We start from the raw sequence: 27,081 nt of genomic DNA, 5'->3' as shown, positions 1-27,081 counted from the left end.
GTTAGGCTTCCTCCCAGTTCTGAAGACCATAGAAGGAGGCAGAGACTCAGTGGGGACAGAGCCCCCAAAGACTCGCCCAGTCCACTGATTGAGTGGGCCTTGAGGTACCCATTTGGTAGCTCAGGTGTTGTACCTGTTGCAGAACATAACCTGTTGTCGCAGCACTGCAGCTGACATGTAGGCCAGCTGGAGAGAACTGCCCATTCAGATGCTCCAGAAGCTGTTTGGACTGCAGGTCGGGTTGTGCCCTGTCACAGCTGTGCTTAACCCCCGGAGCAGCACACACAACTTCAGAAGGGACGTGACACATGCAAATGGAAGCATGTGCAAAAGCCAAAATAACCTGGATTTTGCAACATGTGGTTGCATAAGATGCTCTGTCTCTGAAACCAGCACAAGCTTGTTCAACCTTCAGGATAGATCAAGGTTCGCTAAGAAGCCAAGCCTTTCAAACTCATCAAAAGCCACAAAATCGAACAGCTGCCCTGTCGCTTCCTCAGGTGGGATATCCGTTTTATTCACCGCATGCCCACGACAGGCAGGCATCCTGCTTTAACTAGTTTTAAGAATGAAGTTTTGGTGATTGTTCTGACATGGGAGTTTTTACGGGGGGGAAACCATTTCCATAACTTTTAAAGCACATCATCGCATCTCACAGATATATTTGGAATGGCACTCCCCTTCCTTCATGTCACAATCATAAGTAGTCTGCTGCTACCCTCTGGAGCCGTTGGAGTGTTATCGGTGTAATATTTTTGTTAGCGATCGAATCAGTGGAAACGTATAGCAGCCATTTGTTATTTTGCCGAGGCGTCCTGATCCTATTCTGAGTTTTATATGAAAAAATGACCTGGGCTGCATGCATCCATCCTTTAGAGTACTTTTTCTGTTAGAGATCAAATCGCCGTTGTAAGTATTACTGTCATTAGTTATCGCTGCTAGATTTCTTAGCTTACAGTTTATTTTCCACTCATGGAATTGCCAGTCTAAGCTCACACATAACAATCAATTGTAGCCAAAGTACCGTATACTTTGGTAGCTGTTTTAGTATATTTTCTTTATGGAGGAGCTCCCTCCCTCCTTCTCTTGCAGATGTAATCAGATTTAACTATCAAACATCCATTGCTCCATTTTATTGTGTTACTTTGCCTTTTCTCTCTTGCTGTTATTGACTAAAAATGATTGGCTGCACTTGTTCTTCAACTGCATATTGCTGAAATACGTGTCAGCTTTGTCTTCTCCTGTTGCTACTCTGAACTATAATTTTACAGATTTAATCTTCCACGTTTATAACTGGGATTATTTGTGGCATTTGTGGCACTCACTTGGTGACAGGTCCATTTTTGGTGGGTCTCTTTAGAAGCAGATAGAACTACGCAGTGCAGGCACCTATCACATTGATGTTGTAGGGTTGAATCAGGACTTAGGGGCTGCAACTGGGTTGATGGTAGCGGATAGACACAGACTGGATGCAGGTTTAGGCAGTCCCTAATGGGAGCAATGTAGAAGTGCCTCATCCCAATTTGGGGGATGTGCGTTTCTCCCACACCACAGCCTGCCCCATTTAGCAGGGGCCCGCACTCTCCACATCACAATTTTTGCAGGATCAGAGGGACTGCTGTGAGAAGGGGGAAGGGGAATTCTGCTTCTGCTGACTCAGTTGTTCATGCCAAAATCTGGATCCAAGCCTTTAAGTATAGAAACTGGTTCCCAGGTGCTGAAATAAACATTGTTTTAAATGCATTATCTAGCATGTAAGGGATCGTTGTTGCCATCACCACAATTATCATCATCATCCTTTGCATTTATGTTCGAACTGGATGTAGGACCCAGTTTGGACCAGGACTCGGGAATGTGTCATTTCACAACACTTCGGTATTGCAAATGTGGTTTAACTTCATCATCCAGTCCAGTGGTTATCTGTAATCACACCAGACCTAAAAGAGCATTGTTTGTATGTTCAATGGATGACTCAAAGGATTTATATTGAAGTATTTATGTAGTAGAATTGGGGTGCTGAGCAATGAAGATTTTCTTGTTTTTGTGTGCAGAAGACGTAAATGAGTAATGGAGCATCTGTACTCTGTAGCTTTGTTTGAAAGCTGCTCATAAAATTGTTATTCTTAACAGCGGCTTAGAAATATGGCAACGTATTTAAGGGTAGTTTTCAAAAATGACAAGGGGAAAAAGCTGCCGAAGCAGCTTCAGACTTGTTCTGACCACCAGATGGTGCTCCCACTTTAGAAATCGGCCGCTGTGGGAAATTCTCATATCTTGTTTCATTGAAAACACTTCGAAAATGTTAGACACATGTTGATCATCACTTGTATAAAGGTACATATAAGCATATACATATTTCTGTTATGGTCTATATGTATGAGATTCTCAGGCTGAGCAGAAGGAGAATGCTTTTCGCTGGAGCTCTCTTTGCGCATTTTTCATGGCAGGCGTGCAACCATTTCCGAGAGAAGGCTAAAAGCATCTCACACCAAGCTGCTTTCATAATGTCATCATATAGCACAACCAGTCACGCTAATTATATGATAACTGATTGGCTGGGATCATGTGGGTAAAGACAAGGCTGGGGGAAGAATCCAGCTAGAGGGAAAGGAAGGCAGACACAACCAACAGCATTAAAATAGCTTGCTTGGGCCTTTCCAATAACATTTTGGGCCACTGAATTCCTTCTTTTCACCTTGGAAGTGTCCGTGGGTGCTGGTGTTGCACTCACATAAAATATGGCATTATTACAAAAATCTACCATCCGCCAAATTACATGGCATTATTACAAAAATCTACCATCTACCATCCATCCATTGGTCAGTTCCGGTATGAAAGAAATCGCTATGCTTTCAGTCATCTCATACTGATCTGGTCTTCATGGTGGAACAGTATGAACCAGGACCAGGAAATCTCTGTCCTGCAATGGGTCCCCTTGGGACTCCATCAGTTCCCGGATCCCAGACCCTGTTCCCTAAACCGAACAAGCAACTGATCCGAGGTGAGGCATTTTCCTTGCAGAAAATACCCTCTCCCCGATCATTTCCTGAAACACCTGCCCATGCACATGTGCGCACCTGCAACATTGAGAAGCTGTTGCCCCAACCTGGGTGCCATGAGCGATTTTAATGTGGGGTTTCATTGTGTAGCAATTCATTTGGATGCTCTGCTTCACCCTGTTTGTTGGAAGACTGACCCGAGACCTAGTAGCAGACAGGATATAAAAGTCTTGGAGGGAGGGAGGGAAGGAAGGCTGGAAGGAGGAAAGGATGAAAGGACGGAAGGAGGGAGTGGTAGGTGTTGCTGTGAAGGGCACCACAGTGATTTTCTGCAGGACTTGAGGCTTTTGTTCCAGGAAGCCATGATTTTTAAAAGGAATCCTGTGTTGTCCTCACCCTGAAATAACTGAAATAAAAGGCTGGAAAGCTCAGCAGAGGCTCTGGAGGAAATGGGAGAAGGCCCCACAAACTTCTGCAAGCATGGGATCACGAGTGTGCAAGAAACACTTGTCATAAGTAAGCACTGCATGTTTGGTACAAGGCTATGTCAGGCCAAAAGAAAAGTCCCAGTGGCATTGCATTATCCAACATTCTGCTTTATAACATTGTCATCAGGTGTGAAATGTTTTCGGCTGGTCCAACTGCATGGCAAATGGGTGGTATTTGTCTGGGTTACCAACTCTTATGTGATAAGTACTCTGTGACAGCTGCCTTCACTTCTGAATATTAGTAGTTATTTGTTTCTTTGAATTTAGCCAGCTGGCAGGAGTCTGGAAAGCTCATTAAGGCTGTGTGAGACAATGCAGTCATAAATTTAATGGGGCCCTGGGGGCCTCCCCCTCCTCATTATTTATTTGGGGCCACAGCCTGAAAGGTCTTCTAGCTGCTGAGGTTGGCAGAAGCCAGTCTTCGTTCCTCCGGTGACGGCCCGTGGCATTTCATGGGGCCCTGCCCTGGAGCACCCCTGAATTTGGGAAGAACTTTTCAGGGGCTTCCGGGTGCCGCTGCTGGTAGCCCTGAACTCTAAATCCCTCATGTGGGTGTGGAACCCTCCATGCTTCATTGAAGCTGAGCCTCTGCTTCATCCGTGAGAGGGCCTGGAGCAAAGCGCAGTGACTGTGCCTCCCCTTTCAGTACTGGCCTGGTGGCTAGAGGCCTGCCCAGGGTGGCATTTGTCACAGAGCACTTGCAGCCTCTTCCTTCCAGGGCCCAGGGCAAGCACGAGGGCTGGCGCACCCCTTCTGCCAGTGCTCTCTGTGGTTTCTGGAATCTGCCTGACTTCCTGCAGCACCTTCGGTGTTGCTTCCTGAAGTCCCTCATCCGACTTCTCGCATCTGAGTGACAGTTTGAGATTCTGGCAGAAATTATACATGCACCTTCGGAATAAGTAAGGGGTTGTCAGGCATTCAAAGATTTATATGCATAGATTAAATAAGTTAAAGCACGTTGGAAAGAACTGAAAGCTGAAAGTAATATGAAGAAGTCACTGTAGCTCAGCTGCAGGATTTTGGTAAGTGCATAATGGAGATCAGTTCATAATGAAGAGAAGTGGCCAACTGCAAGCACCTTAGTATTAAAAGGGAAACATTGTCTGTATTCTCCCCACCTGCCCATTGCCTTCATGGTCATACAGTCGGATGGCGATAAGCCAGCCTTGTGGTGCTACGCTAGGCTAGCCCAACTTTAGGCCAGCCTAACTGACTGCAGTTTCTCTGGTGGCTTACCAGGAGTTGCATAGTCCTATTCCAAGGTTGCAATCAATTTTTTCAAGAATGGAGAGGTTGCTCTGTAGAACGCACTGCTGGGATATATGTTCAGTATAGTGAGTCGCAAGTTACTCAGGCCTGTGCCTGGAGTAGCAGCCTAAACCTGAGTTTGTAGTAGTTCTAGCTTTGGAAAAAGCAGCTTGAGATTGCACAAACCAGTTGCCGCCCTTACCAATAGGCTCCGGCAGCTTTTACACTGGACAAAATGCACAGGAACCATGCACAGATAGTCTTGTGCAAATGAAGTTCACGCTCACGTGTTTCACTCTCTCCTGCTGAACCCCTGAGGAAGATAGCAGAAGCATTTGCTGCCATTTCCCTCTTGAGCACAATTATTTAGTTATTATGCCAAAACAGGGACAAACTGTAATTAATCTTAACTATGGTTTATCCAAAAAAGCCAACGTAAAACCATGATTTGCAATCCTGGCTTGATTTAGATAAAACTACAACTTGACTTGGTTTGGATGAAAATGACGAACTGGAGTCTGTTGAAAACAGAAGCAAATACTTCCATTCTCCTCCTCATAGTCAAGCTGGAGATGGAGAGGGAGAGGGGAAGTGCACCTGAGGCGCATTCACAGGACACCCAACAATAGTTTATTGCTAGGTCAGATGAGAAAAGCTGCTCTCACTTCCCATCTGTGCAAGCAGAATGAAGCACTCCTTGAATCGGAAGCGGGCAAAGGGCAACACACAACATGCTGATAATAGGCAAGTGCTCTTGTTCTTGGCGGTTTGTGTCCTCCTATAAAAAGGTCCAGGGATGTTTGAAATCTGTCCCTTTGTTTCCACCTTCCCGCACACACGTTTCAAAAATGCATCTGCTGGTTTTGCGAACCAGATCTTTTGCGAACCAGGCATTTCATTCTCTGCATCGGGCCCAACGGCACATTACAGTCTCTGTTTAAAAGCACTGGCATCTTTCTGAGGAAGAGAAACTGCATCCGGTCCCTTGTTGCACAACCAGCGTGTAATTGTACATCCTTATGCCCACCCACTGCTCCTTTCACACATCGGATGCACTCATTCTCAGACCTTCTGTCTGTCCGAAACAATGGTATGAACCTCAAGTCCTCCCCTTGCTTTCCACTGGGAAGGGGGATTCACAGATATTTGCATCAACCCTGAACAAGCCTGCAATCCTTTCCTTTCATTCAGATTGATCGTTTTAAAGCACGAATACTTTACTCCGCTGCCTTGTAGTTCTAATCAATGATTTCACTACATGTTCTGCTAGGGAAGAGAAGAGAAAATAAAGTATTAATGACTGATCCATCAATAATTAACTGGAAAACTTTTAAGGAGCATATGAGTATTTTTTCCCTCTATAGACAAAAATGTTAATGTTTTGATTTTACTCTGTTTGAGTATATGATAAACTGAGCCCAAACTGACTGAGTCTATTTTTCTTGCAACTACCTTTGATAAGAAATGCATTACAAACTCATCAGTTCAACTTCCTGTTAACAAAGAGACAGCGGCCGTCTGGATTATTCTAGATCCGCAGTGAAACTGCCATACCATGTATGCTCAAAGTAAGGCTATGTGAGTTTGACAAGGGGCAGATGAATCCAGAAGTTATTGTGCAGGGGTTTAAGTCTATGCGGCAGCTGACGGTAGAAATAATCATCTATACATCGCTCTGAGCTAGCTGGGGAAAGGTTGAAGCTGTATATTTTCAACATATCTAGTCTAATGGTTAATCTGTTGTCTTGTACAGAGGGTGCTGGGAAGAATCAAGCAATAGCTGACAGTACGGAGGAATCGTTGTGGGTATTTTTAGTTGCCGGATTCACAGTCATCAGTAGATAAGTCTAAACATGCACCATCACTAAAAAATGAGAAGTCATTCACTGTTTGACTGATGTATGGAAGAACATTTTGGTCACCAGAAGGGGGATCATCTATAGCTGATTTGAGGATAGGCTGGTCATTACTTTGTTGGGCAATGCATCTTATGGAAAACTGCCCAATTAGAGAAGAGGGCTCCTTGGTTTTGTTGATATTAAGCCAACCGATTACCTTGGGTGCTAAGCCTGATTGTGGAAAACACAGCTATAATATCTTACAGTCACGATCCATTATGGTTCAGGAAAGATGAGCAAGAGAAATGTATAAATGTGAGCTTTCCATCATTAATACTAATCAATACTGTATTTCTATTTGGAAATATGGTTATTGAATGTTGGCATTGCCAATGGAGAGAGCCTCTCCTCTCCTCTCCCTCTCCTCTCCCTCTCCCTCTCCCTCTCCCAAGTCATTTTGTTGTAAATGCATTCTTGGCACTGCTTCCAGGCAAATCACATAGGAGCTAGTTTCAGCCATTTGTTTCAAAATGCTGCACTGGTATTCTGCCTTGTTATATTTAAATTAAAGCTACGTAAAGCCCCGTTTTAAAGTTATGGCACATGCTCATTCAAAGGGAATATAGCCGAAACTGCCATGGGCATGGAAATACCCAATTATCCAAATTGTTGCTTTAAAAAGAATGCTCCCGGACTTGATTATCATAAATATTATCTTGAACGTAGCAAATAAATATCAAGGAAAAACATGGGTGAAAGTCTGATGTTATCTTTGCAAAACTGAGACTTTGAACATGACATTTTCTGCCAGGGTGCCTCTGGAAAGAGAATCATGCTAGCTTTGTGTGCGTCTTTGGCGGGGGGAAATGGTCAGTATACAGAGGTTCAGTTCCTTAGGCGGGAACTAGACTTTGCAAGAGGCAGGGCTTTTGCCTAAAAAATCAGTCCTGGATTTTGACCTGGTGCTCTCTAAAGATCTCAGCTGGCTGTGTGGTTCCTTGCCAAGTGGCTGCCAACGAAATGGAGCAAGCTGGAGAAAGTCATAGGGTAGAGATGGCCAGACAGGCACCACTGAAAGGGAAGCAAAAGAGAGAGGCTGCTGTTTGCCGCACTAGCTGCTCACTTGCCCAGCATCTGGTTCTGGCCATTGTCAGAAATGTTGAGCTAGCATTGCTGTTGCCTGTAAGATAGCATGAAGCGGCAAATACCTGCACAGAAATGGCTTCATATCTCTTTAGAACAGTGATAATGATATACGTTAGAACTGTGCTCCAGTGTAAAAACCGGCACACCAAGGATTGTTATTTTACGGAGTGGCCCATGTCCTAAGGGGAAGGCTCGTTCAGGGCCCTGGCTGGCCTGGAACAGGAGCCCAAACCTCTCAGGGTGGAGGAATTGCAGGAGGGGAGAAGGGCAAAGCTGGGCTTGAGGTCTGGGCCTTCCCCTGACACATAGCCCAGCACTCGCTTCTGCCCATCCCTGGACTGGACTGGCTGCAGTGTGAGGCTGAAACTCCTCTGCATCCAGTCGAGAGAGGAGAAGATTTTAATCTCATGGCAGCCATCCTACCAGCCGAATGTCCCCTTCCACAACACTTAACCATAAACACCTACAGACGTAACAGACCAATTCCCAACCCCCCAGATCAGTGAGAGTTAGCTTATGCACTTGCACTGTCTGCCATATTTCTTAGGCAGAAGGCAGAGTTACCCATTGAAAACAATGGGAAAAGCCAATAGAAAATTAGCAAGAGCCACGCATGCCTCCCCACGTCTAGCAGAACCCGAAGTTTTGACCCCTGGGGTTCGTTCTGAAGCTCCCTCCCTCACCCATTTCTCCCCATCCAGAAGACTATGGGCTGAACACAGCGCTACCCTACAGCCTTCTGCTGTGGATGAATTTTTGGATTTCTGTTGCAAAACCATCTGGTGAAGGACTGCCACTTGAGGGCCTCCATGGACCTTTCCCCCGATCCACCAAAGCTCTTCTTCTAGTTCATTGGCCTGATTTGGACCAAACCCTGTTGCACCGAAATCCATTGTGCCCTTGCCCGATGCTTCTGTCATCTTCTCCCGCTCCCACGGTCCCACCACAGCTGCCCCCTCATCCTCTCCGCACTCCTGATTAACTACTCCATTTGGGAGCCAGCCTTCATTTCTCTCTCTGTCCAACCAATTCTGCCCCTGCTTTACTTTACTCTGCCGGGACAGTACCAAACCCCTTAGGGCTTGCATAAGTTTGAAGACAACCAACACCGTAGCACTTTCATTCCCATGGAAACTCCTGGAGTGATGTGTGCCAGTACCGAGATGCTTTCCGATTGCTCTTAAGGGCCCTGAAATCTGCGATACTGCATTTATTTATTATTTGATTTTATTATAATTTAGTTAATTAATTGAATTATTTGCTGTCCAGTCAGCCATAGGCCCTCTGGGTGGCTTACAGACAATCAAAAGAGTAAAATTCAACAATACAATAAAGCAGTATTATTGATAAAATGAATAACAATACACAACTGAACATGATGAAAATAAATATATAAAATAAATTAAAAGGCAGCATTCCAGGTAGTATCCTGGATGGCCTTCCTTTTCACATGCAAGCATCTTTAGGAATTATTCCTGGAGTCAGAGTCTAAATGCAAACTGTTACATTGAAGACTTCATTTTATCTCCAGTTTTGAGCACAGGATTAAGCCCTTCATGTGGAATTTGTTAAAAAGCAAACCGGAATATGACTCTTTCAAGCTTTAATATATCTGGTGTCGATTGCAGTTGATAAGCTTTCTGTGATAGAAATGCGCTTCCTGCTTCTCCGAGAGACCTGGCTGGCATCTGGGCTCTGTGTATATTTCCCAATTAGTAAATTACCTTTGAAGAGAATTGTTGGTTGGTTGGTCTTTTAAAAGATGGGGGTTTTTTGGTCTATTTATTTGAATGAGGAATTCTTTGCTCTTTCTGAAACATATAAGATTGTGTGCTAATTAATGCATGCAGCTTGCTTACCTTAGCCACTATAAGATGTAATCCACAATTTAGAAGTCTGGTTTATTAGCTGCATAGTTTGTTCATGGTTTTTCTGGATGGTGCAGTTGTGTTGAGGTGAGTGTGTGTAATGGAGCAGGCTTAAGCACAGTCTGGATTCCAGTGCAGTCCTCTGAACATTTTCTTGGAAGTAAGCTCCACAGCATTCAGTGGATACAGTCGGTTTTATTTCCAAGGAATCATGCATAGGCTTACACCGTGTATCAATTTTCCATAAAAATCACATTCCAAGCAACGTACAAGGTTATACAGAACTATACACCCAAACAGCAGATACGTCTCACATTATAATTGGTTGGTGGTGGCATTGTTCTTCAGGTGTATGTCTTCCAAAGGTAACATGGCACATTCTGGCTCCCATCTTCCTATCACATGCCCAAGTGTGATCCAGAAACAAAAGATCAGAGGACCATAACTGTATAGTCTAAACTTTGCTTAACTTGGGATGCCCGGATTTAACTGCATTTAGCGCTGGGCTCTCCTACATGGTGCCCACACACGTCAATGGGCCACCAGGGTCCCTTCCGATCCCGAGTGTATTATTTTCCAGACTGGAAACATAGCATGGTGTCAATAGAAGCGCTTGCTTCCAGCACCATCTTTATTTCCAAGAACACCCATAGGACCCACATGGCCCCGGCATCATCCCATGAAAACAAAAATCTGGGTGGCTGCAGCAAGCGACGAATGAAGGAAATGGTGAGCTGCGGGGTGGTAGGAAGCATCCTGGAACTGCTCAGAAAGGGTGGCCGGGAGCAGTCTGGCTGGAGGATACAAGCAACACCTGGCCAGATGTTGTGTTAACTTGCTGGTTGGGTACAAGTAATGGTTTTGCCCATGCGTGTGTTTGTGTTTCTTGCAGCACCACCAAGTTGTCTTCTGTGAAACTGGTATTCTGTTGTGCTTTGTGGGACAAATCCAGCCCAGAGTCCAGCTTAAGACCTTGGGCAAGTTAGTTTGTTCGCAGTCACACAAATTCAGCTTATGGGAAATGGGTGGGCTGTGGCTATTCACACCCACCATAAAAGCCATTTTGTGAACGGGCCGGCTCCCCCACCCGGCCCCATGGCGGCCATTTGTTGAAAGCACTCACAACGCTCCCTCAGCCGTCCAAAAGGGCCTGCTGACTCGAGGGGGCTGGGCATCTGATTCAGCCCAGCCAGCTACTGAAATATTTGTGGGTGTCTTTAATACAGTGCTCTGTCCCTGAACAGGTGAAGTTCCTTGGGGAATTCACAGTAATTTAAACCATGAAATAAAGTATGAAAGCTTACAAGTTTAAAACTTCAGTGTAGAAGGAAAATAATTATCAAATGAAATCCTGCAACAGTGCGAATATTTAAGATATTCTTAAATTAGATTAAAAACAACAGGCACGGAAAGTTTAAAATGCCTCAAAAATGAGGTCTTTTCTTGGCATGGAAAGGGACACAGCAAAGGTGCTGGGCAAACCTTCCACCGGGTCCCACGACAGAAATTCCCTCTTTTTCGGAGCTGTCCATCTCTCTTCCTCTGGATGTGCTAAACTGGCTTTCATGGCTTGCAAAATACCTCCAAGGGCTGGAGATGGATCTTCCCAGCTCTGCCCACCCAGCTGACAATTTCTAAACCAACTATGCCTTGCTTGTTACTTCTGACGAATGGAGAAAATTCATCTCTTCTGCCATTAATAAATCTTCTGATTTTTATCAACATGTAGGAAATAAGATGGCTTTGGACACACTTCCTCATGGTGGAGATTATTGCTTACAGATGAGTTATTGTGAAATGATCCTTCGATATTTATTTTTACATAAGTATATTTTTAGAATAAATTAAGATGACTGCACATGGAAGCCAGAATGCTCACTTTGAACTTCTCATGCACGTGCACAGTGAGGTCCCACTGACCTTGAAAGCTCCGCTGAATGTTGGGGCACCTCCCAACAAAGAACAAGGGACTGTGCCCGAACAAGGGACAGTGCCCAAGATGTAAAAAGGCTTGTCTCGGTGTGCACATGGAAAATTTCAGGTATGTGCATAGCTCCTGGCCATAAAATTATTCTTTAGCTATTTGGGTGGCTGGGGGAGAATTGGAGCTTCAAATTCACTTTTTTGTATGTAGGGCATGGTGAATACTTACAGAAGTGCAATACAATCCACCTTCACAGAGGAGCTCCACTGATATTTTAGAGCCTATGTGAAGCATCTGCCACAATCCCTGGAGAGGGACTTTAAACCCAATGCACTGATGTAGCTTGGGCAGTCTTGTAATGCTCAGCGCATGAATGTACATTTTCCCCTATTATTTAGAAGTCAAGAATGAAGCTAACTCGAGTTACTCAGACTGCACAGTTTGCGTCAAGAGGGCAAGTGCCAAGTGCCACCATTACCAGAACAGAACAGTGGGGTTGAACCAAAAGCTCCCTAGGTTCAACCGCATGCATACCCCGTAGCTGGATATACCAGGCAACAGAACTTATTGGGTGTGTAGGTTTGGCAGTCTGAGTGTTCTGGATGTGAAAATGACCTTTCTAATGCTCCGTTAAGTCCTTGCAGATGTGGGTTTCTCTAGATGTAGTGATTAATACCTTAATCGAGATAGCTAGTCAACTAATGGTTTCTTGTTGGTTTTGTGTTTCATGTTTGGCTGGCTTTGAAATCTTTACCTTTTCCACCAATAGGCTTGGCAAGTATATGAGCTTGCACTGATGTTTGATTAATCTGCTTAGCTGTTACAACTTATTTTGGGATACAGAGAAAGATGGGTTTTGTTAAAAGCCGCTGTTAACTGTGTTGTTGGTAACATAGATGTGACAACAGAGGTGACAGATTTATTTTTATAGACATATTAAAGTATTTTAAATGGTTAAGACCTTGACCACTGGTTCTTTGAAGACATTTTCTTGATTGTGCCTAAAGGAAGGATGGAGGATAAAAGCCAAGAAAGATGTTTTTTCAGATGTTCGCCTTCACACAAAGGCATTTAAAATTACCGACACATCTTAAATCAATTCATGGAACATTGTCTGGAGGTTATGTCATTGAAATAATGATTTTTTTAATATAATTTGGGAATAAGCAAAGATTTTAAAACATCCTTGTGACTTTTAAACTAAACTGCAGTCTAAAACAGAGTATCTGAAATCCCATTAGCCATTGTCTGATAGTTTTCTGTTGCTGAGCCTTCCTGAGAGATAAAACTGTTTGATGCCATGCCTACTAAGGAAAAACGAGTTCTTGATAGTTGCAAGGATTGTGTATTATGTGTTGCAATTAAGGATAGCCAGAAATCCAAGGAAGGTCTTCAATTTTTTGAGAAGGCTGACTCAGGGTGATGTCTGGAATTTGAAATTTGTATTGTATTTCAGATTTCCGAACCTCCCTATGTTTCAGAATTGATAAAGGAAGCCATTTAATTCTATATATTCACTGATACCCGCATATTTCTTTACCGGCATTTTTAAAAAAGAGCCAAAAGAATAAAGGAACAGATCTTCATTAAAAGGCAGTTCGGTAAATATGCAATGTTAGAATTAAATATTTCAGCCCAAAATCAAATTGGTTACCTGAAGAATCAGAAAAGTCGATTTTACAGAATTTTCTTCCTCTACATTTTTCAAAGAGGAACATGCACTGCTAATTGAAGAATTGGTAGTTGTAGCAGTCTTACATACACACTCATGTCATTATAGTATTATATCTATCACCCACAGCAACAAAGTAGCTATTATCAATATTAGTATTTTAAAAGTTATTGCTATTAATATTAGAATAACCTCTCATTCCAAATGCTTTACAATCTAATTAATACAAAAGGAAGAGTGAACCAAACAAGCCATTTTTGGCATTTTAATCTTAAAAATTATCAGTGCAATGCCCACTAACTGGGTTCTTTCTGGGAATGGGGGATTGATTGATGCTGGTTTTGAGGTTGGGATGTTGAGGATTGTCAGGCACCTGCTTCTTGACAGAATATGATTTTCTCCCACCCGGAATTTCTTTCTAGATGTGCCAGTTCTTATCAGGACTAATGTGCACTTAAACCTGGGCTCGTTGGCAGGGATGTTCCCAAAGGTGACCCAAAAATGGAAAACTGCAGAGATTTCTCACAAATCCACTTTCTTACTATTTCACCTATGGGGAGAAAGATGGTCAGTGTTTATGTATTTATTTGTATGTGTGTCTGTTACATTTGTATGCAATTCTGGGAAGGAAAAAGTGGTTTGCAGCATCAGCCAGCTCAGTGCAGAATCAGTGGGTGGAACTCATAGAAATTCAAACTTACCTGAATCTGTTGGAAATTTTTCCAACATTCCTACTTTGTGCCAGCAAACAGAACATCCCTCACTGTGTGTGCTTTCTCTGTCGCTTTTTCTACATGAGGCCTCATTCCTGGATGTTTACAAGCTATTTAGGCCATGTCATGACCCTCCAGTTTCAAATCGTTGATGTCTTCTTTTCGAAAAGTAATTTGCCAGGAATTTTTAGAGTGGGGAAAAGGGAGCATTACTTCTAAAACAAGAGCAGCCTATCTTCCTATATGCAATTCTGTTAGGCCACCACAGCTCAGGACTGCCTCAGGGTCGTGTAGCGAAAAAGCACTTTGTATAGAGCTCAGATCTCATTTCTTCAAGAGAACCGAATATATTAAAAACAGATTAACAGTGTCATGTAGAAATCCTGTAGCGCATGATGCAAAATGGCTTATCTAGCACTGGTGTGCCATAAAAGTCCATTTACCGCCCTACCTCCCTCTTTTCTCTCTCTCCAGTCGGTCTCTTTCTGTGTCTTCCGGCTGACAGTTTTCATGGCCACCAATAGAGAGAATGTAGCTAGCAGTGGCTTCTTGCCACATGAATGGACGTGAGGCCTTCTGTTCTCAAATTAGTTCAATGCAAACGTCTGGAAGGTGGAAAATATGAGCAATGCTAGTTACCGGAATGAGAATATCTACCTTACTGCTTTACTACTAACATGTGAATTGTTATAGCAAATGATTGGGCACATGCTATAGAAAATGCTTCCAACTTGTACCTACACATTCAGGCATTTCAGCTGTGAACAATGTTTTTTATGGAAGAAACCTATTTTCATGTGGCCCATGAAGAATAAGTTCCTTTTGTATAATTTATATTCTAAAACATTTTGGGGCGTGTGGCAATGACTGGAGTGATGTCTCACCTTTTACAATAAGAACAAGTTTCTTCATTCTGATGAAAGAAATACATTTCATCAATGAGAGGAATACTCAACAGTTTTAAGACGCAGGAACTGATAGCAACACTGGTTTGAAACAGACACTATTAATTACACTGTTATTTCTGGCATTTCTGACATCTGTCCTGAAAGGCGGCCTAGAAATATTGTAAGTTTGAAAGCAAAAATTGGAATAGAACTAATAGAACTTGCTGAACTTTGATTTGTGTGGTTAGGAGAGTTTGGTCTTGTAAGGTTTGTGTTAGGTTTGAGCCCATTTTTACCATCCAGTACTTTGGAAGCAAAAGGGATACTTTGGGGGCACATCATACCATAATGCATGATCCTTTTTCTTAATGTCAGTTATAGCAGTTCCCAATTCTTGTTTCCTTTTTGCCCATTACTGGACATTTTCTATTTACTGCACATGTTTGCATCAGTTGTGAGGTTGTGGGGTGAGGGAAAGCAATGCAGGTAACAAAGAACCACAAAAAGAGGTTATAAGCAGAGACCCAATCCCTGCAAAAGTAATGCCGCTGTCTTAAAATGATTTAGATTTATAGTGCTTGCAACCAACTTCATCTGGATGAGGTCCAGAGATATTGTGCAATCCATTCTCGGCTAAATCTTGGTAAATCCATACCCCCCCCTTTCCAAAATGCCTGCCCTGCCTTTTGATCCTAGTCACCAGAGTGGCTTTGTTCCTTTTGTTCTTTAATGTAGGTTCTGCACTTTTATTATTTTTTAACTCAAACACAACTTCCACCTAAGGCACCGCAACTTCGATTCTATCTGGTCTGATTTTCTGTTAATAACAGGGTGGAAACCCACCTGCTTTACTTGATTGTGGTGTTAATTTGCCAGACCAGACATTGATGGAGAGCAGGTGCTTATATAAGGCAGAGGACTGATCTGTTAATCACAAATTGTTTAACCTTAGCCATTAATGATGGTGGCAAAACAGAGACTCCTAGCCTGTTAGAAAACCCACTGTAATTTCTTGCAAGGTATGGACCTCGTGCGGTACAGTTTAATGGTAGATGGTACTGTTTGTGACAGTCTTAAGGTATGTGCTTCTTTGTTTTTGCTATTCAGATAATTGTCTTCTACTCAAGGTGTGCTCCATTCCCAGTAGAAGAGTCTCTCCCCCAATCCCCATCCATCCATCCATCCATCGTCAGCAAGTTCTCCTGTCATTTGCCTTTGTTGCACTTGCTCCCATGTTAACATCCCCTTTTGTGACAAAGGGTGAAGCACCGAGTTCTGGCTCGTGCTGGGGATCTATGCACAACTGCATAGTTTTTTTATTTATTGCAGCATGGAACATCAAGGCACTGAATGTCTTACATTTCTTCGTGAAGACTCTGTGGTCTGACATTTAAGGCTTAAGAACCCATGGGTATCAGGCTCATTAGCAAAGTGCAGGCTGGCAGTGTTTGGATGCCAAATATGCTTAATCATTTGGTGTATGCAGCAGGATGGTAATTTCTGTTTTCCAAAAACACAGCTTAACTAAAAATGACCTTTTATGGAATGCGAAACCATGTCCAGAACTTCTTCAGTCAATACCTTGCTCTCCTTCTCCTCCTCCTCCTCCTCCTCTTCCTCCTCCTTGTCTTTCCAACTGATCTTTTTTGACTAACACCAATTTGGTCCTTACTGAACCTAATTAAGATAGCCGTGAAGTATCAGTGCGTGAATGGAACTGAGTGTGTGTTCTTGGCTATTCTGCCTAGATTTCATGTGGCAACGTGAGCCGATCATGACCTCATAAGTTGTCTGTATTTCTAGTTGAAGATGAGCAGCCGACAACCCTCTCTCCCAAGAAAAAGCAACGGAACGGAGGGATGAGAAATTCGCCTAACTCTTCACCCAAGCTGATGAGGTAAGAGTCTAAGCAACTCATATCTTTATCTCTTCTTCCAACCTTCCCTCCTCCCCCAGTAAATAAATAAATGGGGGGAGCATAGCAAGTGGAGGGGAGAGCAGAAGATTGTTAGATGGTTTCTGAAAGGCTGAAGTATTTATTCTGTCAGCTTGTCAGCAGTTAATGACAGAGCTGGAAAAAAAATCTGTCATGAAAAACAGTTTGAAATGCTGTTTGAAAAATACATAGGCTTTAAAGTCTTAGCTGTCACCCTGTCCTGTCCATGTGTAGTTCTTAAACAGCAGTGGCACTAATGATAGCGCTAACCAATCAGAAGAACTCATGTGGTTAGTTTGCCTTGGGCGATTCTCTTTTTGTTGGAATCCCTCTGAGTACTGTTTTCTGTACGTAAGGCCATATGCGAGATGTATCATCGCAATCAAAAATGAACCTGAATATTACCTTCCTTTTATCCTGTCGATTGAAATCAAATTTCCCCTAATTGATTTTGAATGTTTTTTTTTTAAAAAGGTCTAATAATCTATGTACTTGCCAAAGCAAAGTTCAGAACCAATGCACTTGTACTGAGGCTAAAAGCAATATTAATTATGAAATATGGGGATTTCTTAAAAGGAGTGTGGATAGTATGAAGGCAGGTGATGAAAAGATATTCTTGTTGTTAGCTATTTTCCCATGTATTGTTTCATATGCAGTTTTATTTCCTGTAGTGCTCCTATAATGTCATTTCCATTGGATAAATCCAAGCAAAGATTTTCTGAGGGTCATAACTGCAAGCAAGATCTTGTGTTTTATACTAAAATTATGTAGGAGTGTGAAAAACCCTTCTTTTTTATGACTATACTGTATAACAAAACTCTTAATTCTTCAGATATTTGTCCTAAAGCCAATCTCCATAGTGGCTTTGAATTTTGCTTTATTATTTAGGTAAATCCAATGACTGTAACAGAGAGATGTTCAGAAAAACCACCAATACATTTTTGGTGGTCTTTTTGGAATTCTTTTGGCATCTTTCAGGATTTTGCCGTAGGAATAAGCTCCATGTTTGGGTCAAATCCTGGTAGGAAATGAATGGTTTATCCTTAGATTAAATGACTGAGAAGTTAAGATTTTCATACAAGTGTAAGGTGGCTTTCTCAACTCACTGGAGCTTCTATAATAGACTACTCACTGAACAGACTGCTTCTGCAGTTACTTGATGAGAATCCTCCAACAATAAGCAGACTTATTGTTGGAGAATTTCCGTGCTGCTAGGATGTGGACTACCAGTAGTTCTGACCCGATGGCATTGGAAAACAGTGTTATGCTGTCATTGTGGTGATTCTCTGATCAGACCATAGTCATTGGGTGGGAAAATTTTGGAGTCGGAATAGCAACCCTTTATAATATATACAAGACCATATTCAGTCCTATACATAGAAAAGCTAAACTCTGCATCCATGGCTTGGTTAACCTTGACTGAGGTCATCTCGTGTACAGCAGCAAAGGGGTGAGAGATTGTATTTTTCTAAATAGTTGGTTTCTCATTTCTGTGGCCATGATTAGTATTCCTGAATAATTCCAGATGGTCTCTCCCACCCTCCCCCCACATTTTCCTGTCACTTAAATCAGAGTCGCTGCTTAGAGGAATCCATTCCTTTTCACTCCTCCAGCAGTCTAAGGTACATTTGTGTCTATCATCTCAACTCAAATCCATTTGGACTGGAATTTAGACCTGCAGGAACAAAACGCAAGATTGAGTCACAAAGCACAAATGCCATGATCTTCTTGGGCCCTGTCGATGCTCTCCCGTTGCTCAATGTGGCACTCCAACAGTTCCCCAAGTTCCTGTTAGCTCAGGCTTGCCCCTGCAGTGCAGATTTGCATGCGTGCTTAGGGGATGAATGATTTGAGCTCACCATCCCCTTCCTCGTGTGCATGCTGCTTGTTGCCCTTTCTGCATCATTTTCACTTCAGTTCTCCTCAAGTCGTTTCATCTCCACTAATTTTATCATCTTGGAATTTGAAAGGGTGAAAAGGGGAGTCTCCCCATCCTTCTATCATCTGCTAAATGTAGGGGTATAAAAGCAAAATGAAAGAAGTGCAAAAGGGAAAGGAGCGCAGCTACATTCGGAGTGAAGTGCACTGTCCCTGTTTGCTATGTAAAGTATGCCTCATTTCTTTGATCTTGAGTCATAATAATTCTGGGGAGTTATACTGTTTTCATATGCTTCAAAGCTGTGTCAAAGTTTTGCTGCTTTAGGGTACTTCTTTATTCTACTGGCTCTTGGGTACCGAGATGACAGGTCCTCTGCACTAGGTACAGACTTTTTCAAGTCATAGCCTTCAGCAAAACATCAAATTACCAAATACAGGCTAACACACTTCTACACAAATGCCTTTCCTGTAGATATATTATACCATATATATTAAATACTTTAGTGTTACACCATACATTTTATGTGCAATAGAAAGTGATGGTTTGAGGTAGCCTTAGGGGGACTTTTTTCCCCCTTCCACAAGCCGAAAAAGCCAGTGTATACCGTATCAAGTATGGTTTTTACAGGACTTTCTGCCTGAAGGCCTTTGTAAATAAGTAATGATCAACAGATTGGCTGTGGGTTTTTGAAAAGCATGCCTGTGTCAGCTTGCATGATGGGGGAAGGATTTTCAAAGTGGAACCTACTTTCATTGCCTGCTGAAGAGGGACTAAGGGAGATTACTCATCCCAAGTTTGAGCTGTCTGCTCAGTAACACATCAGAATTGCTAAGCACAGTTCGGGCAATGAGTGGGGAGCTCGCTCGCTAAAACCAGACTTATTTTGTTTCCTTCTTGGCCTGCCTGTGGGACTCTGCTCCTCTTTCCTTGGTAGCTGACCCCTAGTCTTTCCCTGCTCCCTGCATGCGTTGCCTTGACCCAAATAGTTGTTGGTGAGGACTCCATGCTTACGGCGCTCCGTCTGGCCCAATAGAAGGTCACCCTTCCATGCAATGCCACCCCCGCAAATAAAATAACTGCCCTAGTGTGATTTTATGAGAACCAGAAATCTGAACGGGTTATAAAGAAATAGGATAATAACTCCAACTTCATCTGTCTGTCAGTTAATTGGGCACATGCACCACCCCGCCCCCTGCAAAAAAATCAGGGATCTTATTGAAACATCTTCTAAAAATTCTCATACTTCCGGCCTGAATGAGGAGGCGGCATCTTCAGGATGCTCAAAACCTTCTTTAGAAAAGTGCGATCAAATTCTTCTTGGCATTAGGAAAACACTTGTCACCCCAAACTTGGCTGTCAGTGGTCTGTATAGGCCTGTCATCCTTCCCATGAGTACAGAGACCAAACTGGAGAATTAAAGCTATTACTGTTGTGCTAAACGTAAACACACACACACTCACACTTGGAAGGAGCACATTAAATTAATTGCTAAATGCGGGTAACATTTTGCTCAGGGATGGCAACATACCCTCTGGGCTACCATATGCATCCTTCAAGACATACTTCTGGAACCACTCTAGTTTAGATAGAATGCTGGAAATGCATTAATAATTTTAAAATGTTTCTGCTCTATGTTTTTGGTTCTCTTCATAAATTTCCTGATGTTATGGCAAGTAGCCCAAACAATTCAAACGAAAGAAGCTGATATTCAGTTTTAAATATATATATATATCTTATCAAGGTTTTTCAAGAATTAATCTGCCTCTGTCATATTAAAAAGAGCAACTATTTCTTTCTGAATGTCTCTAGTGTGGGAGAGCCCACCACCTCTCTAGGCAGCTGGTTCCACTGTCATATTGCTCTGGCAGTGAGGAAGCTCTTCCTGGTGTCCAGCCTGAATCTGGGTTGTCACAACTTGAATTGGTTATTCCATGTCCACCGCTGCAGCTGCATCCAGGATAAGCAGACCTAGCAAGGGTGAAACATGTCTTGGCAATTCCCAGACTGGAATAGGGTTGTGCACTCTGTGTGGGTCTGCTCTTCCAGAACTTCAGCTGCAGCATCCCTGCGGCAATGAGGCCTTTGGATCGTGTCCTATTCTGTATTGGCCACCCTGACCACTAATTTGTTTCTGAGCAAATCCAAGGAATTGGTGTTGGATGTTGGGCCGTGTTGCTCAGAGGCCTGCCTACACCCGCCAAGATTATCTCCTGATGCACTGCTCTTCGGGCTGCCAATTACCCCCCTTATGCAGGCAGGTACTAACAGTAGGGCTTCCTTAGAACCCCGGCCCCATCAGGGCTGGCTTCCAAACCAGGGGCACTGGCTTGAGTCGCGCTGTACTGGAGGAGTAGGGCGAGGCAGTTCACCACTGTTGGTTGTGTGTGCCTGCATCGTGATAGTATTTCCTTTGCTTTAGTGTCTTTCAACCTGCCTTATCAGTGAAAGGTGGCTTCACATGTTCTAAATCATGCATCCTCAAACTATGGCCCGGGGGTCAGATCAGACCATTTTTCTGGCCTGCCATGCCCATTGGACCTGCTGCACATGCGCCCACACCCGCGGGCACACCCACCACTGCCCACCTCGCCCTGCACACTGGGAGGCAGCAGTTCACTCACTGGAAGAAAAAGATCTCCAAGCAAGCAAGCTGCTGCCTCGTGCACCCGCCTTGCGGCGCATGCCCGCCCCTGCCCACACCTCGCCTCCCCTCATGCGCCCACCCACACCTCGCCTCACCTTGCCTCACTGCGCCCCCTGTCCCCACCTCAGCGCACGCGCCCACATGCACCACCCCCGCCCCTGCACTGGCCCGCGCACACCACCGACACCACCTTTCTGGGCACCGGCAGCTTTCAGCTGGCCCCTGGTGGAAACGTTTGAGGAACCCTGTTCTAAATAAACTAATCTTTCCATCTTCTGACATCTTGTAGCATCCTAAAGCCTTCCAGATTTATTTTGGGCAATAGTCCAGAATAGCTGCCTGCCCTATTGCCCACAAGATTCTGCAGCCTTTTGCTGTAGCCTCTGCCAGGTTGCCCATAGCGTGCATTTTGATTCCTATAATCAACAGTAGGATGATTTCTTGATGATTACAAGAAACCATCAGCAAATGTACACATCTGAATATTACTGGCTAACTGAATTGCAGGAGATTCCGTGGTTCACCTTCACAATCATATAGATCCCCTTCCATGGTCTAACTTAAGCCATGCCTAGGATATCAAAATTTATACTTCCTGTTAGGGGCTGCTGAGAAAAGATCCACTGCACAAGTAGGGGACATGCCAGTGCCCCTCCATAAATGGCAGGTCACATCCCAAAGTTCTAAAGAATTTCCTGTCCCAATTTCAGAGGAAGCGTTCCTCCAAAATTTGAGCAGAGACTCCTTTTTTGAAAATATTTAGTTCGGAACTAGTTAAGGCTACAATCCAGTGCACGCTTAGACTGGAAGTGAAGGCCTCTTACTCCCACTGTGCTGGGAATTGTTCACCTTTCTTCTGTCTAAACATGTATAGGCTTTTGCCTTAAATCTTTTACATAAGTAAACAGAGGACAGTACCTTGGTACTTTACAGAGAAAAAAGGAGGTGGAGAATGAGAGAAAGCTCTGCAGCAGCATCCAGATCTGGCATGAGGCAAGAAGTTACTAATTAATGACTCACAACACATTCAGTTGATAATAGGAGTTTTAAAAACAATGAATGAGAGTGACACAACGTCAGAAAATGACGTAAACTACAAGAGATCTGCAATTTTACTCTGTAGTTGCTCAACATCACAATTCAAAGAATTCTGGCTGCCCTTCAGGTAATTACCGATGGCATAAAACACCTGAGGAGGCGCTTTAAAAAGATAGTGGATGTGGCCCTTTTAGAAATTACAGCTGCAGCAGGTACTCCTGGATCTGCCCCTTTCCTACAGGTCTGTAAAGGAAGTTCAGGGTGTAATCTTAGACACTCTTATGGGTGAAGGTCCCACAAACCCTAATAGAAGGTACATCTGACGAGAAAGGCATAGGATGGCACTGTGAGACTGTTAAATGATTTTAAACCATTTTAGAAAACTTGAAATAATGTAGCGTATAATGTAGTAGAGATATTTTCTTGAATCCAATGGAGAGCTGAAAATAAATGTTATGTGCCATTATCATGTCTGATTCAGTAAATACACTGATTCATGGATTGTTTTTTATTGTTGTAATGTTCACTTGCATTTAATGCGAGAGGAACTTTTGATTCATACATCATGTGATAAAAACTAGGTATCAGTAGATCTCACTGGCATTCTCTCTTTTCTACCACTGGATTCCTCCTGACCAGCTTTGTTGTTTTCTCTTCCATGCACATTTTCAAATGTATGCATTTTTGTACACTTGCTCCATTAATTAAGTGTGTTGATGTGCATTTTAGAGATGCACATATGTTTCTTTGCACATGTTTCAAGCAAGAACATGTTAGCAAACATATTTTTGTTTGATTCAACCTGCTCATCAGAAGCTCAGAGATGTTTGGATTTCCTGTCCCATGCTGTGTTTGGTTCCATGGAAGGTATAAAGCGGATAGATCCATTAATCAACTTAATGGAGTGACCCATCACTAACAAACAAACAAACAAAGAATTATTCTTGCCCCAGAAAGATGACTTGAGCACATTTAGGGATCGATCAGATCCAGACAAGCAGGGACTGCCAGTGCTGAAGACACAGCCCAGCAGAAGCGTCTGCTGCACACGTGCTCTGAATGTGAAGAGGGGGGGTTCATCACGACATCTTTGACTTGCTTGTTTCTTTTTTTTTTAAATAAGTTTTATTTGAAATTATAATCCTAAAAAAACAAAAAGAAAACTACAAACAACATCCACTATCAAAAACATTGAGCCCGCTGGGTCAGCCCCCACACCCTTCTTTTTCCATTTGTGATAACTTAAAAACATATTTAAATCTATGCGAAGTCCCGTTTCTCTAGCCAATAATAAAAAGAGTCCCAAGTTTGATAGAAGTCAGTACCTTCCTTCTCCTTCAATGATAAAGTCAATCTATCAATTTCTGCACAATCCAGGATCTTTTTTAGAATCAGTCCATCAGTGGGTAGTTCTTCACTTTTCCAGTGTTGAGCGAATGCAATCCTCATCGCAGTGATTACATGTAAAATCAAATTCATTTCTTGTTTACTAATGTCCTCCAGTAAAATGCCTAATAAAAAAACTTCAGGTTTAAAAGCTAAGGATTTTTGTAACATTTCCTCGAGCCCTTTATGTATTTTAATCCAATACTTTTTCACATTATCGCAAGTCCACCACATATGATAAAAAGTACCCAAGTTATGTTTACATTTCCAACATCCATTTGACATATTTGGAAACATCTTAGCTAATCTATTTGGCGACAGATACCATCTATAAAACATTTTATACAAGTTTTCTTTATACGAAGTTGCTAATGTTACCTTGATATTTCTCTCCCACAGCTTTTGCCACTTTTCTAGTTCAATATTATATCCAAAATTTTGTGTTTGGCTTGCTTGTTTCAATGGGATTTGCACTGGAAAAAATACCTATTGGGTTGTGCCTCTAGTCCTCAGTAGCTGCAGTTGCATGACTCCGGTGCTCAGGGAAGGAAGGAATGTCAGGGCTGCTGAGTCGAAGTCTCCTGACACAGAAGCAGATTGCATGTGACAGGGCCCCGGGGCCTGAAAAGAAAACAAATAGTTTGTTCCTGTCCACTCCAGACCGAATGGCCTACTTGACATCGGCCTCCAGTCACGCAGCCTTCACAGGAAATGGCCGCGATCATTAGTGTCCCTGATCACACACCAAAATCGCAGAGGCCTTGCATTTGCTGCATGTCTCATTGGTTGCCAAGGAGAATTTCATAACTGCGAGGAGATTGCTTGATTTCAAACCCCACCACACCCCTGCCTTTACCAAAGGCAAGCCGGACAAACCGGACATATCCAAGATGCCCAGCAATGGATTGCCAAGGGTCTGCAAAGTGACAGGGAGGAAAGCGAGAGTTCTGCAAGGTCTGTGAATGCAGAATGAGCCACGCATGCAAATAAGTGCCGAAATGCAGCCATATTGAAACGAGTTTTGGTCAGGATGGCTTTCCCCCTGCCTCACAAAACAGATGCTGCAGTTTGGGATTTTTTTTTCTTTTTAAAAATTATCAAATTTCTGAATTGTACTGTATGTATCCCTTTTTCTTTCAGGCCAGTTTATGGGATCAGGGAGGGTATTTGTTCAAATAAACATGATTTATTATCTCATTTAATTCAGTTTATAGCTCATGTCATCTCATGTCATCAGGGCAGATAAAAATATGGCAGGAAAAAATTAAGAACATAGATAAAAACCTGTTCCAGCACTACTCGAAGGCACATGGATTTGTTTTTTGGCACACCTCCAGGGAAAGAGAGATTCAAAGTAGAGGGGGCCCCACCAAGGATCCAAGGTGATGCAGAAAATAAATTCATAGCTACATGAGGGTATCACACAGCTCCAGATACCAGATGCTTACACATTTCAGTCCCATAATCATTCCACTTGTAGGCCCGTCACTTAAAAGGAGCAATACCTTTCAATCACGTAAATCACAAGGAGAGCCTCTCTTGGGCCTCTTTGGCCACATTCATGCATTCCGAAGCATGTCCTCTTCATGGAAGGGGAGCCAGGATGAGTGGAAGAGTTTTACCCCCTCCATTGCCATTCCAGTTACTGTCTACCCATGATGGATGACTGTGTGCAGAGGCCCTCTGCACCCAGTTAAAACCCCAATTTCCCAAGCTGTGGAATGTCTAGAGAGTCTCCAAGCGTATGTGGAATTCTGCCCCTCACACAGAAAGGTGTAGAGAAGGGTGATGCATGGAGAGGTCCTTGCATGGTCATCCCCAGGCCTCATCCTTGCCTGTAGAATGTCGCAAGTGGAAGTGTGTGAATAGGCCCTGAGCATCAAGCTCGATGTCTTGCATATTTTCAAATAATGCGCGACTGCTTGCAGTGGCGCTGTCCTGTTTTTAATTTCCAAGAGGACAATGAGGTGTTTGAGTGGCTCCACTGAAGTTCTTTTCTTGGCCAGTGAAATGCACGTGAAGCACTGTGCTCTTCCAAGCTAGCTCGTCTCGCTCCATGGCCAAGCTCTTCCCCACCTGTAGATCCCCCCTTCTGCAGGATGGGGAGCTTGGCAGAGGTGATGAACATCGACCAGGATCGAGATGATCTCAGCAAGGTCTACAAACTGGAACTGCCTTGGTGAGGGCAGGGCTGGTCCAGGGCACCTTATTACGGGAGACGGGGAAGATGCTGCCTTGAAGGGCATGATTTCTGCAGCCAGGAAAATTACTTTGGCATATGCAACCAAACAATCCCAAAAGGCAGAAAAAGGAAAATACTAGCAGATCACGGAATTAACCCTTTTCTGCCCAGTTGTGATCTGTCTAATGCCAGGGCTGGTGAGGTGTCGAGCTTCAGCTGTTATAGCAAGAGGTAAGCATGACTGGCCCTGTCCACCCTGAACAATCCCTTATTGCAGTTTGGGAGCAGATTTTGGTAGAATGCATCAGCATTATGATAACATAGGATCCCTCTTGGGTTCTAGCTGAGGCATTGCTTACATTTTGGCCAAATGTATTGCTAAATTGTGGTTTGGTGTTGCATAATAAATGTGTGCTCATAGGCTCCGCGCTCACTGGGCTCAACTGCAAGAAAGATCAGAATCTTTTGACTTTTGAATGAACCTGGATGAATTGTGGTTAGTCTAAATTCTGGCTTACCAACTTCAAAGCATGTTATGAAGCCGTTTTGTTTTGTTTTGTTTTGTTTTTGATAAGCCGTTATTAAAATCAATCACATTTTAGGGCTCCACTGGCACAATAAACTCTGCTTGAATGAAAACCGAAACAAAAGTAAGCATGCATTGGTTTTCAGCTGTAGCAGAACTAGCCCTTGACTCTTACGGCCCTATTGCCAACAAAATTTACAAACATTTGCCATTTATGTAGTACTTAAAAATGCAAATTACTCTTTGCTGATTTATTATTTAGAATTTTTGTATGCCGTCCCATCGGATAGCCTCGGAATGGCTTACATAAAATAAATAAACATAATACAAATAATACAAATAAAATCCAGATTCACCCTGGCTGCAAGTTAAAACCTATAAGGTAAAGGTAAAGGTTTCCCCTTGACATTAAGTCCAGTCATGCCTGACTCTCGGGGGCAGTGCTTATCTCCATTTCCTGGCCGAGGGAGCCAGCGTTTGTCCACAGACGGTCTCCGTGGTCATGTGGCCGGCATGACTAAACACCGAAGTGCACGGAACGCTGTTACCTGCCCACCGAAGTGGTACCTTTTTATCTACTTGCATTTGCATGCTTTCGAACTGCAAGGATGGCAGGAGCTGGGGCGGAGCAACGGGAACTCACCCCGTTGTGCAGATTCGAACTGGCGATCTTTCGATCAACCAGCACAGCAGCACAACAGTTTAAA

The 27,081-nt window shown here is 43.2% G+C and overlaps 1 protein-coding gene across 11 annotated transcripts in view; it reads left to right on the top strand.

The window, feature by feature from the left end:
- Positions 1-27,081, top strand: part of KCNMA1 (potassium calcium-activated channel subfamily M alpha 1) — a 500,168-nt gene that overhangs the window by 406,587 nt on the left and 66,500 nt on the right. For all 11 annotated transcript variants that reach the window (XM_044420272.1, XM_044420268.1, XM_044420271.1 and 8 more), the window contains one exon: positions 16,587-16,680. In XM_044420272.1, coding sequence (XP_044276207.1) covers positions 16,587-16,680 — 94 coding nt within the window. The remainder of the gene's footprint in view (positions 1-16,586; positions 16,681-27,081) is intronic.

This window comes from Varanus komodoensis, unplaced genomic scaffold, assembly GCF_004798865.1.
Source record: "Varanus komodoensis strain SLA01 unplaced genomic scaffold, ASM479886v1 scaffold11, whole genome shotgun sequence".
NCBI lineage: Eukaryota > Metazoa > Chordata > Lepidosauria > Squamata > Varanidae > Varanus > Varanus komodoensis.
This window is presented reverse-complemented; position numbering and strand designations above follow the sequence as displayed.